This window comes from Marmota flaviventris, chromosome 2 (genome assembly GCF_047511675.1).
Source record: "Marmota flaviventris isolate mMarFla1 chromosome 2, mMarFla1.hap1, whole genome shotgun sequence".
NCBI classification, from domain to species: Eukaryota; Metazoa; Chordata; class Mammalia; order Rodentia; family Sciuridae; genus Marmota; species Marmota flaviventris.
Genome location: NC_092499.1, coordinates 29,862,726 through 29,874,372, shown reverse-complemented (window position 1 = coordinate 29,874,372; position 11,647 = coordinate 29,862,726). Strand labels below are relative to the sequence as shown.

General features: G+C 39.2%; 1 protein-coding gene across 3 annotated transcripts in view; it reads left to right on the top strand.

Annotated features, from left to right (window-relative positions):
* The window catches only part of Psen1 (presenilin 1), a 64,513-nt gene extending 57,496 nt beyond the window's left edge, over positions 1-7,017 (top strand). For all 3 annotated transcript variants that reach the window (XM_027931509.2, XM_027931508.2, XM_071607697.1), the window contains exons 10-12: positions 1,706-1,879; positions 3,903-4,021; positions 5,762-7,017. In XM_027931509.2, the coding sequence (XP_027787310.1) occupies positions 1,706-1,879; positions 3,903-4,021; positions 5,762-5,917 (449 nt within the window). In that variant the 3' untranslated portion in view covers positions 5,918-7,017. The remainder of the gene's footprint in view (positions 1-1,705; positions 1,880-3,902; positions 4,022-5,761) is intronic.
* Positions 7,018-11,647: the final 4,630 nt, after the last annotated feature.

The following is an 11,647-nucleotide window of genomic DNA, read 5'->3' as shown; positions in this document are numbered from 1 at the left end:
TTTTTTTTAATGTGGTGCTGAGGATCAAAACCAGGGCCTCGCACGTGCTAGGCGAGCACTCTACCACTGAGCCACACCCCAGCCCTATTTTAATTATTTTTTAATCTGTATAAGTTTCTTAAAACTGTCATGCTCACCATTTTTAGTCAGCTCACCATTTTGTTGTAATGGGCCATTTATAACAAAATGACTGGCCCATAAAGAAATTCCCAACTACCCACCATGAATCCACTTTTATAATATAGTCACTAAAACCAATGGTGAGGGCTGGGGATCTGGCTCAAGCAGTAGTGCGCTCACCTGGCGTGCGTGCAGCCCGGGTTCGAGCCTCAGCACCACATACAAACAAAGATGTTGTGTCCACCGAAAACTGAAAAATAAATATTAAAATTCTTTCTCTCTCTCTCTCTCTGTTTTTTAAAAAAAAAAAAAAAAAAAAACAGTGGTGAGTGCCATCATGTCAGAAGTTTCAACAAGAAATGTATTCTTTCATATGATAGAAAGTCCTGAGGCATAGGGATCTGTAGTGTTGGTTAAGCTGGCAGTTTATTGATATTGAAAAGGGCCCAGGTTCTTTCTTCCTCTGCCATCTTTAGTGTATGGAGTGGTCTCAGCCCACTTACGGTCATGACAATTACAGTTACAGACATCATGTCCAGATTAGGTAACATATATGGAAAGAAAGAGACTGTTTCTTCCTTTAAAAGAGGAAGGAGCCAGAAAAATTTCTTCAAATTTCCTAGCAGACTTTGCTTCTCTGGCTAGTAACAAGTCACAACCCTTCAGCCTTTGAACTGTCACTGGGAAGAGGAATGATGGGATTGCCATGCTTGGCATGGCTTGAACAGTTTGCCACCAGAGTCATGTGGGCAAGGGGTGGAAACCCAAGCAAACTAGAACTCTGCCCTCAGGAAATAACGGAGAGATGACTCCTGGATGAGCTTAAGCTGTGTTAGTCTGCAAACTGGTGCAACCAACATGGAAAGCAGTATGGAGAATCCTTGGAAAACTGGGAATGGAACCGTTTGACCCAGCTGTTCCTCTCTTCAGTCTATACCCAAAGGACTTAAGAATAGCATACTACAGGGACACAGCCACATCAATGTTTATAGCAGCACAATTCACAATAGCTAAACTGTGGAACCAACCTAGATGCCCTTCAGTAAAAGAATAGTTAAAGAGAATGTGATTTATATACACAATGGAATATTATTCAGCATTAAAAGAGAATAAAATCATGGCATTCGCAGGTATATAATGTTATGTGAAATTAGCCAATCCCCAAAACCCAAATGTCTAATGTTTTCTCTGATTTAAGGGTGCTGATTCATAATGTGGTGGGGTGGGGCGGGGCATGGGAGGATTAGATGAACTCTAAACAAAGGGGAAAAGAGGAGGGAGGGTAACAAAGGGGTTTGGGGGTAGGGAAGATGGTGGAATGAGATGGACATCGTTACCCTAAGTATATATATGAAGACACGAATGGTGTGACTCTATTTTCAGAGATACGAAAAATTGTGCTCTATATGTGTAATATGAATTACAGTGCATTCTGCTGTCATATATATAAAAACATTAAAATTTTAAAAAAGGGATAAAAAAGAACCTTGTAATTATGACAGATTATTTTTTTCATGTAATTTTCTTAAATATATGAAGAAATTTTTCTAACTATCAGAGCTGTAATTTCCACTTTCTCTTGAAGGCACAGAAAGGGAGTCACAGGACAATACTGCAGATACTGATGATGGTGGCTTCAGCGAAGAGTGGGAAGCCCAGAGAGATAGTCATCTAGGGCCTCATCGCTCTACCGCAGAGTCACGAGCTGCTGTCCAGGAACTTTCCAGCAGCATCCTAGCCAGTGAAGATCCAGAGGAAAGTATGTGCACTTCTCTATGTTGCAGAGTCATGGATTTTTTAGGTGGCTGCATTATCAACTTCTCAAGAATAAAATGAATTGAGAGCATGACCATCACTCTAAACCACACTGTGGCTTTTAGTGGGAAATAGTTAATAGGCCAAATTCTGATTGTAACTACTCTAGTGGGTGTAAAGTGGTCTCCCAATGCAGTTCTAATTTGCATTTTCCTGATAGTTAATGATATTAAGTGTTTTTTCCTGTGCTTTTTGGCCTCGTGTACATTTTCCTTGGAGAACTAGCCATTCAGATCCTTTGCTCATTGTTTTGTCTTTTAAGTATTGAGTGTAATCATTCTTTATATACTCTAGATACAAATACTTATATACTTATCATATAAGTTCTTCAGAAATATACTTATCAGATAAGTTATTTACAAAAAATTTCCCTCTATATTCTGGTATTTTGTAGGTTTTCTTTATTTCAGCTTCTACAAGTTAGTTTCTTATAGCACTTAACATTTGAAATCCAAAGTCTAAAGCTAGCATTTGTTTAAGTCCCTATATGTGCCAAGAAGTTTTCTTGTATTATTTTTAACTCTGATAGCAGCCTTATGAATTCCCATCTAAGAGCTGAGGAATTTGAGAATTGAAGAGGATACAAATACTTAGAATTGAATGATAAAATAATAACCCAAATTAAAATGGAGAAATGCTCTGAATAGACCTTTCACAAAGGCTGGAGATGTCACTCAATGGTGTAGTTCTTATTTAGGATGCACAAAGCCCCTAAGTCCAGTCCCCAACACTGCAAAATAAATAAAATAAAATAAATAATAGACCGTTTACCAGAGGAGAAATATAGTGACTACTAAGTGCATAAAAAGATACTCAGCATCATTCATTGGGAGGACTGTGATCAAAAATATTAATACCAAGTATTGGTGAGGATGTAATAAAACTGAAGCTCTTGTGCTTTGCCATAGGATTGTAAGCTGATAGCTACACTAATAAAAACAGTTTGGCAGTTCATTGAAAAGCTAAACCTAAATTTACCATATAACCCAGCAACTCTTCCTAGAAATCTACCCAATGAAAAATGAAAACTACCTGTTCCACAGAGACAAGTATACAGATGTTCATAGCATGATTCATAGTAGCCCAAAACTAACTGTCCAGATGTGCATCAAACTAGTCAATGAATAAACAAAGTGTAATATACAATGGAGACTATTCAGCAGTAAAAAAAGGAACCAATTGGCTGTGGATAGAGATCAGATTTAGAGAGAAGATTAAAAACTACAGATATGTGCAGTATCATGGATAAACCCAAAAAATGCTAAGTGAAAAAGGCCAGCCAGCCATGACTTCGTTTATGGGTATGGGTTCTATTTATATGAAATCTCTAGAGAAGAAAAATTTACAGAGGTAAAAAGTAGATGAGAGGATATTAACTATAAATGGGTTAAAAGTATCTTATGGGGGGATGAAGTGTAGACTGTGAAGATGGTTGCCAACTCTATATATTTTTCCCTCTCATTGAATTACACTCTTACAGTGGGTGGATTTCATAAGATAGGATTTTGTAAGATACCTTGGTCAAGCTGTTCAGGGGTTCTTATGAGGATTTATTAGTAGAAGTGCTGGGTATTAACTAGGTATTCAATAGATGACAGTTATGGTTGGTGATGGTTGTAATTGCAGTGTCTGTTGAGACTCCAGAATCTTGACGTAGAATCTGAAACTCCTGTTGTAGAAAGAAAGAAAACCTAGTGAAAGCTTAAGTTTTGTCTGTCATCTATTGACTTTTCATTCAGTACAGGGTTATATTTTTTGTTGTTTGTTTAGTTTTTGAGACAGTCCCACTATGCTGTCCAAACTACTATTGAACTCCTGGGTTCAAGCAATCCTCTCACCTCTGCCTCCCAAGGAGCTGGGGACTACAGGTGTATGCCACTGTGCCCAGCTCAGGACCCTGTTTTTAAATTCTGAAGTCATAGCAAAGAAGGACAAACTTTGTCACATTTGTAATCTTTCCTTTTTAGGGGGAGTAAAACTTGGACTGGGAGATTTCATTTTCTACAGTGTTCTGGTTGGTAAAGCCTCAGCAACCGCCAGTGGAGACTGGAACACTACCATAGCCTGTTTTGTAGCCATATTAATTGTAAGTATACACTAATAAAAATATGTCAGTGCTCCTAATGTCAGACTTTCTAGTTCTGAATCCCTTGAAGACAATTCGCTTTTAACCCCATGTGGGCCAAGAGTGCCAGTCACTCCAGAAACTTTTTCTAAACACACCCGAATAACACTCCACTCTGGCCACACATTAAAATTACCTGGGAGCTTTTAAAACTGAACTCTGCCCTGAAATATGTCATTTAATTTGTTTTCATTGTGTTGTTTTAAAAAGTTCTCCAGGAAATTCTGAGCACTTCTGGTTAGGAGTCCCCACAGTGAGCTCAGCATAGCTAAGTGTGAAATGTACTCTGCTCAAGTTCAGTGTTAAGGGGCCGGCAGAGCCTCTAGTCCCTGAACTAGTCACCAAGGAGTTGGCTGTTCTGCATTGAATGACACAAGCTGTGGTGTGCAGTGTTACTGTGGGCAACAGGTGCAAAGCATGAGTCTTAAGCCAGACCACTCCATGGAGTCAGGTTGAGCTTGCTTACGGTGTCACAGCAGGGGGTCCCCAAGGCTGTCAAGACTGGTTTCAGTAAATAGCCCATAAAATATTTCTTATTGCTCTTTTTATTCTTGTTGTGATATCGTAGATACATAGTATGCAAGTGAAATTAGATGAAAGTTTAGGTGAAAGCCTTTATAATACATTTTTTATTTATGCTATAACCAGTTAGAATTTTCACACATTTTATTTCTCTTTTGAGGATAGTTTTCTGACTTTGAAAGTATTTATTGGCTATATATCTTTTTGCAGAGGGAGTGCTGGGGACCAAAGCCAGGATCTTGTACATGCTAAGCACATACTTCACCGCTGAGCTGTACCCCTGGCCATCTTTTAAGATGAAATTACTTATTCTGAATAAACTGAAATGATGCCCAGTCTCCAGGCTTTGTAGGCAGAGTCTCGGTAACCAGGGTAAAAAATGAACCATGTGTTTAAGCTGCTGTATTTACAAGAAAGTGCCACACCACTCATGCTGGTTTTCATCATCAGTTGGTTCTTTGAGCATCTCTTTGTCCCCTCATAGCATAAGGAATGCTCTTTGCCTCTGGGATTTTAACCAGCCAAATTAAAATCACATAGGCCTTTTTGATATTTTATATAGAAATTTCAGTTTTTTTCAAAATAAGTTTTACTTATTTTTCAGATATTTTTTCTTTCTTTCTTTCTTTCTTTTTTGTACTGGGGATTTAACCCCAGATTTAACCTGACTCCATGAGCTACATTCTGACTGCTTTTTATTTTTTTATTTTGAGGCAGGCTCTTACTAAGTTGCTTAGGACCTCACTAAGTTGCTGAGGCTGTCCTCAAACTTAAGATCCTCCTATCTCAGCTTCCTAAATTGCTGAGATTACAGGCATGCACCATCTCAGATTCTGTTCTTTTCCTGAAATTAGGGAATAAACTATCAACGCTGTGTGCACAATGAACTCTGTACAACAAAGAAACGAGGAATATATTTTCCTTTTTTCAAGAAACTACATTTTTGGTAGAGAATGCCCTGAGTTCAATCTCCAATACAGAGAGAAAGGAAGATGGGAGGGAGGGAGAGACATTTTTTGTTTTTTCACGGCTCTTTTTCCAGATTTGATGAAACATTGGTGCTAAAATTTAACCCCAAAGGGAAGTATTCAGTTAACCAAGACTTGTTATTGAGTTGTTGTGTGTGAAAATGCCTCCAGAGTCATGTGTGAGCGTGTGTCTTTCCTGTCTCCTCCGCAGGGCCTGTGCCTTACGTTATTACTCCTCGCCATTTTCAAGAAAGCATTGCCAGCTCTTCCCATCTCCATCACCTTTGGGCTTGTTTTTTACTTTGCCACAGATTATCTTGTACAGCCCTTTATGGACCAGTTAGCATTCCATCAATTTTATATCTAGCATATCTGCAATTAGAATCCCATGGATGTTTCTCCTTTGACTATGATAAAATCTGGGGAGGACAAAGATGACTTTCCTGTGTCCACATCTAATGAAGTCAAGATTCCCAGCTGGACTTCCACAGCTTCCTTCCAAGTTTTCCTGACCACCTGCACTATTGGACATTGGAAGGAAGTACCTACAGAAAACGGTTTTTTAACATTTTCATTGTGGTGAACTGTGTCCCTCGGTGCAAAAACTACCAAATTTGAGGGACAAGGACAAGGAAATGTGATGGGCCAAGAAGTTGCTGAGCTCCACCAGCAGTTTGACCCTTGGTCACAGGAGACTTTACCAACACTGCGAACTCTCAGGACTACCATTACCATAAGGTTAAATGAAGTGGTTTCAGCCGAACAGAACTTTCATCTTAAACTACATAAATCAGCCTAATGAATCTGTATTAATTGAATTCTGAAATTTTTCAGGAGGTACTGTGAGGAGAGCAGGCACCAGCCACAAAATGGAAAGGTGGAAAGGGGGCTTAAGCTTTCACTTTCAGACTCTTTTGATGCAGAAAAAACTTTAATTTTTTTAAAAAGATGGGTTCCCCCTACTTTGAGTCACATCAGATGTGTAGGTTGGTTTTGACGATTTTTTTGTCCTCAGGCACTGAAACTCATTACCATCTGTGGTGGCCATTTCTTCCCAAGGCCAGTCTGAACTTATGCTTTGTCCTTGAAAGTCTTAACCTCAGGTTCCAAATTCAGCAATTTCTGGAAATAATGGAACTGTTGCTCAATGATTCCCTATCATCCTTAAGTAAATTCTGGATTTTCCACCAAATTGCTAATTTTTACGCACACTTGTAAGTTCATTTGCCCCAGATGCCTCCTCTGCTCCTCATTTTTCCCTTCGTCCCCCAGCAGTTCTCTTCTACAGCAAATGAGGCAGCTCTGTGCTGGTAGCAGGTGATCCTGTTAATCCCGTTTACTCTCTGTATGATTCGAAGAATGTTGTGAATCAGTGCTATCAGCCTTGCTGTCTCAAGTTTTGATAGCAAGTATGATGTGTGCCCAAAGATAGTAGAATTAAAGAAGAGTAAAATGGCTGGTGAAGCACTTTCTGTCCTGGTTTTTCTTCTGTTACTAAAAGCTACTGACTCTGACACTAGGTCAGAATTTGAATTGGGCCCCGGGGATCTGGCTCAGTGGTAGAGTAGAGCACTTGCCTGGCATGCACGAGTCCCTGAGTTACATCCCTGACACTAAAAAAACAGAAAATCACAAAATTTGAATTAATAACTCAATCCTGATGGTTTATGTTTATGAACCAGTCATATCAGTACAAAGCAATAGTTTGGAGAATGTATTATTTTGCTTGGCAAGCTGTGGGAGAACCTGGGGTCCGAGAACCAGCTGCCAAGAGGAGAGAGAAGGGGTCTCCCATAGCCAAGGGGCACAGTGAACTCTCGGCAGGCGGCTGGGAAGGAGGAGATCCTCACAATGGGTGCTTTGTGGTCTCTGCTGCATCACCTTCATCTTGATGTGCCTTTGTGTGAACTGGACAGTGGAGTTGCTGTCTGAGTCACAGTTATGTACAGTTCCGTCAGACAAAGCACAAACACAGAGCTAGCAACCTCGTGGACATCTGGCACGCACCTCTAGGTGAAGCCCTGCAGGGCCCAACCCTTATTTTCCCATAGAGAGCCCTTAGCCATGGTGAGGAAACCCTAAGCATCTGTGACAAGCTATTTCCTCTTTGGTTGAAGAAGACTGGCTTTTCCTCTCTGGCCTGCTGCTTTCTCTTCCGGCCTCTTGTGTGATCCAGTTGGGGGTTCTCTCTGGAGTTCAGAATATCTGTTTTCAGTCATGAAATAGCTAATAAGAAACTAACCTCACGGCTGGGGATGTAGCTGGGTGGTAGAGCACATGCTTAGTGTGTGTGAGCCCTGGGTTCAATCCCCACACCACCAAAAAAAGGAACTTTAGATTATTAACCTCAATATCAGTTAAAATTGGCTCATCTCAGGCAATTGAGAAGAGCAAGAAAAATAAGAGCTACACAGGGAAAGAGGCTCATGGTGATAGGTTCTATCTCCTATTTTTTTCATTTAGCTCACTTTTACCAAGATTCTCTTTTTTGGGTGAGCAGTATAGCTCAGTGGTAGAGCATTTGCATGGGCCTTAGCATGTGCAAGGCCCTGGGTTTACTCCCTAGTGCCACATCAAAAATTTCAAAAAATAATTCTTTTTCTGCTCCCAGTCAGGTAGCAGTGTGGGTGGTGGCATCTGGAAAGCACAGCTGCCACTAACCCACCCCCACCCCAGCTTGTGATTCAAAGCACTCTTGGAGCTCTTACCTAGAACAGTTTGTGTAAGGGTCCCAAGTGTGTTGTATCTTTCATGACAGTATATAATTGTGTGTGTAATTGTGTCATTCCATTCTATATATTATTGTCCTACGGAGAAAAATGGCAGTAATTCTGTCTTTAGTTGGAACCACATCTGGGCCATCATAAGTCAGCATACAGAGAACCCATCTTATTTCTTTAAGTCACTGATCTCAGACACAGAACTCATACAATTTGTGGCTGAAGACTGAGGATAGATGTGCTGGGCATGGTGGTGCATGCCTGTGATCCCAGCCGCTTGGGAGACTGAGGCAGGAGGATCACAATTTCAAAGACAACCTCAGCAATTTAGCAAGACCCTGCCTCTAAATAAAATATTTTAAAAAAGGGCTGGGATGTGGCTACCTGGGTTCAGTCCCTGGTACCAAAAAAAAAAAAAACAAAAACCAAAAAAACCAAGGGGAGTCACCTAAATAAATTAAAAGACTATAGGGAGAAGTGAGGCTTGTTATTACCAGATATTAGAGGAAACTAGAAAAATTTAGGGTTCTGTCCAGTCAGGTGTAAATAAAAAAAAAATTTAAAACAATGAATGGGGTTACAATCTAATAACAGGTGTGCTATAGTTTTTCTTTAGAAACATAATGAATTTGTGAAATAAGTTTAGTTTCATCAAGTTTGGCCTGATCGATTACATAAGTGCAATAATAATAGTGACTGATGACATAGTACTCTCAGGGTAGACTGTTAAAAACCTCTCAAGGACCAGGTATGTGGCTCATGGTCGAGTGTGTGCTTAGCAGGCACCGGCCCTGGAGTCGGTCCCCAGATTCATCTTTCATAAACCTTTTGCAGCTTCCTCTGACCTTTAGGACTTGCTCCAAGCTTTATCACTTGGTTAAGCCTTCAGTGTTGTCCCATTTCTTTGATTTTTAAACTAGAATCATTGTACCTTAAGACAAAATTGTATTCTTATTCCCTAATCACCAAGACCACGCAAAATTCTAATACAAAAATAATTTTCTTTTTAATGTTCTTTACCAAAAAGTACATCTGCATATCTGTGACTTCCTTTTCATCTCTCTCCTACTTACTAGTTCCTTTCTGTTTTATTCTTACTTTCTTTCTAAATCCACATTTTGAAAAAAAAAAAATTAACCCCCGAATAAGGCAATATTCTCTTTAATGCCATTTTATAATTTTTCTCATTAAAAAATCTTAATTTTCTATTACACTTTGAATATAGAATTGCATACATTAATTCTAGAATTTTTTAACACTTAGTAACCTTATTTCTGGTGAAAACCTAGGTTGGAAGCAAATTTTGAACTGTACCTCATATAGGAACATTTTGGGAATATTTTATTTCTTGAAATGTGTGCTTCCTCATTGAATTTTCTAGGATGGAACAGGACATATTTGCTAAGAGATCCAGGTGTATTTTGTCTGAATAAAAAGAAATCAAAAGTAAATTTATGTTTATGTCTGTTCAGGAGGCATCACTGTCAAATAAAATGTTCAATATTTTACTTGGAAATCACTCATTTTATGAATATCTATTTTTTAATTTTAGATAACATTAAGATTTCATATTAGCCGGGTGCGGTAGTGCATGCCTGTAATCCCAGTGGCTTGGTAGGCAGAGGCAGGAGGATTTCCAGTTAAAGCCAGCCTCAGCAATTTAGCAAGGCGCTAAGCAACTCAGTGAGACCCTGTCTCTAATAAAAATACAAAATAGGGTTAGGAATGTGGCTCAGTGGTCAAGTGCTTCTGAGTTCAATCCCTGGTATTCCCCCCCAAAAAAAAATATATTTTACATTATATAAAAAGATTATTTATAAATGTTTACTCCACTTATGTTCATCTAATTTATTTATTTATTGTGGTGCTAGGGATTGAACTCAGAGCCTCACCCGTACAAGAAAAGCACCCTACCATAGAGCTACATCCCAGCCCTGATTTATTTATTTTAAATATTTTTTTAGTTGTCAACGAATCTTTTATTTTATTTATTTATATGTGGTGCCCAAGATCAAACCCAGGGCTTGACACATGCCAGGGAAACATTCTAGCACTGAGCCACAACTCCAGCCCTGATTTATTTTTTTTAAATATTTTTTAGTTGTTTATGGGCCTTTGTTTTATTTATTTGTATGCCGTGCTGAGAATCGAACCCAGTGCCTCACACACGCTAGGCAAGTGAGCTACCACTGAGCCACAATCCCAGCCCCCTGATTTTTTTTAACACTTATACCTAGACTGGTTATAAACCCTTAATGATCAACTGAGAAAGTAGCTCAGTGGTATCCTTAGCACTGCATAAATAAATAAACAAACAAAAAATGTTTTCATTTTTTTTCCTGATTGGTAATGTTATGAGGTCTGTGGGTCAAATTTTGGTAAAGCAGTTTTTTCTCCTCTTTTTTTTTTTTTAATTTGGCATTGGGAATTGCACCCAGGGCCTTGTGTATACTAAGCAAGGGCTTTACAATACACCTGAGCTACATCTCCAGTATGATTTCTTTTTCTTTCTTTCTTTCTTTTTTTTTTTGGTACCAGGGATGGAACTCAGGGGAACTCAACCACTGAGCCACATTTCCAGCCCTATTTTGTATTTTTTTGAGAGACAGGGTCTCACTGAGTGCTTTGCATCTCACTTTTGCTGAGGCTATCTTTGAACTCATGATCCTCCAGTCTCAGCCTCCAGAGCCGCTGGGATTAGAGGTGTGTATCACTGAACCCGGCTACAATTTCATTTTTATTTGTTAATTTATTTATTTAATAATTAGATTTTAGTTGTAGTTGGACACAATACCTTTATTTTATTTATTTATAAGTCGTGCTGGGAGGATCGAACCCAGGGTCTCGAAGTTTCACTGCTGAGCCACAACCCCAGCCCTACAATTTCATTTTTAAAAAGCTTAATTTCCTCTTTTCCAATCTCAAATGAGTTTAAGAGTTAATTGTTTAGATGTTTACATTTTAACTGACCCTAGCTAATTGTGTAAGAAGAATTTTCCAAGCAGCTCTAATTTTTTAGTTTTTAGTCATCTGGTTTGCTTGACTAGTCAGCATGGGTAGTGAAAACAACGGTCTATTTTTTTTTTTTTTTTTTTTTGGTACCGTGGATTGGACCCAGGGGCACGCACCACTGAGCCACATCCCCAGCACTATTTTGTATTTTATTTAGAGACAGGGTCTCACTGAGCTTCTTAGTGCCTCGCTTTTGCTGAAGCTGGCTTTGATCCTTCTGCCTCATCCTCCCGAGCCACTGGGATTACAGGCATGTGCCACTGTGCCCAGTTTAGTAATGGTTCAGAAGATAGTTTTGGGCTTTTTCTGGCCTGTGTAGCAGACAAAACTTTTATTTTTTAATGCTGCACAGAACAGACCTTTTA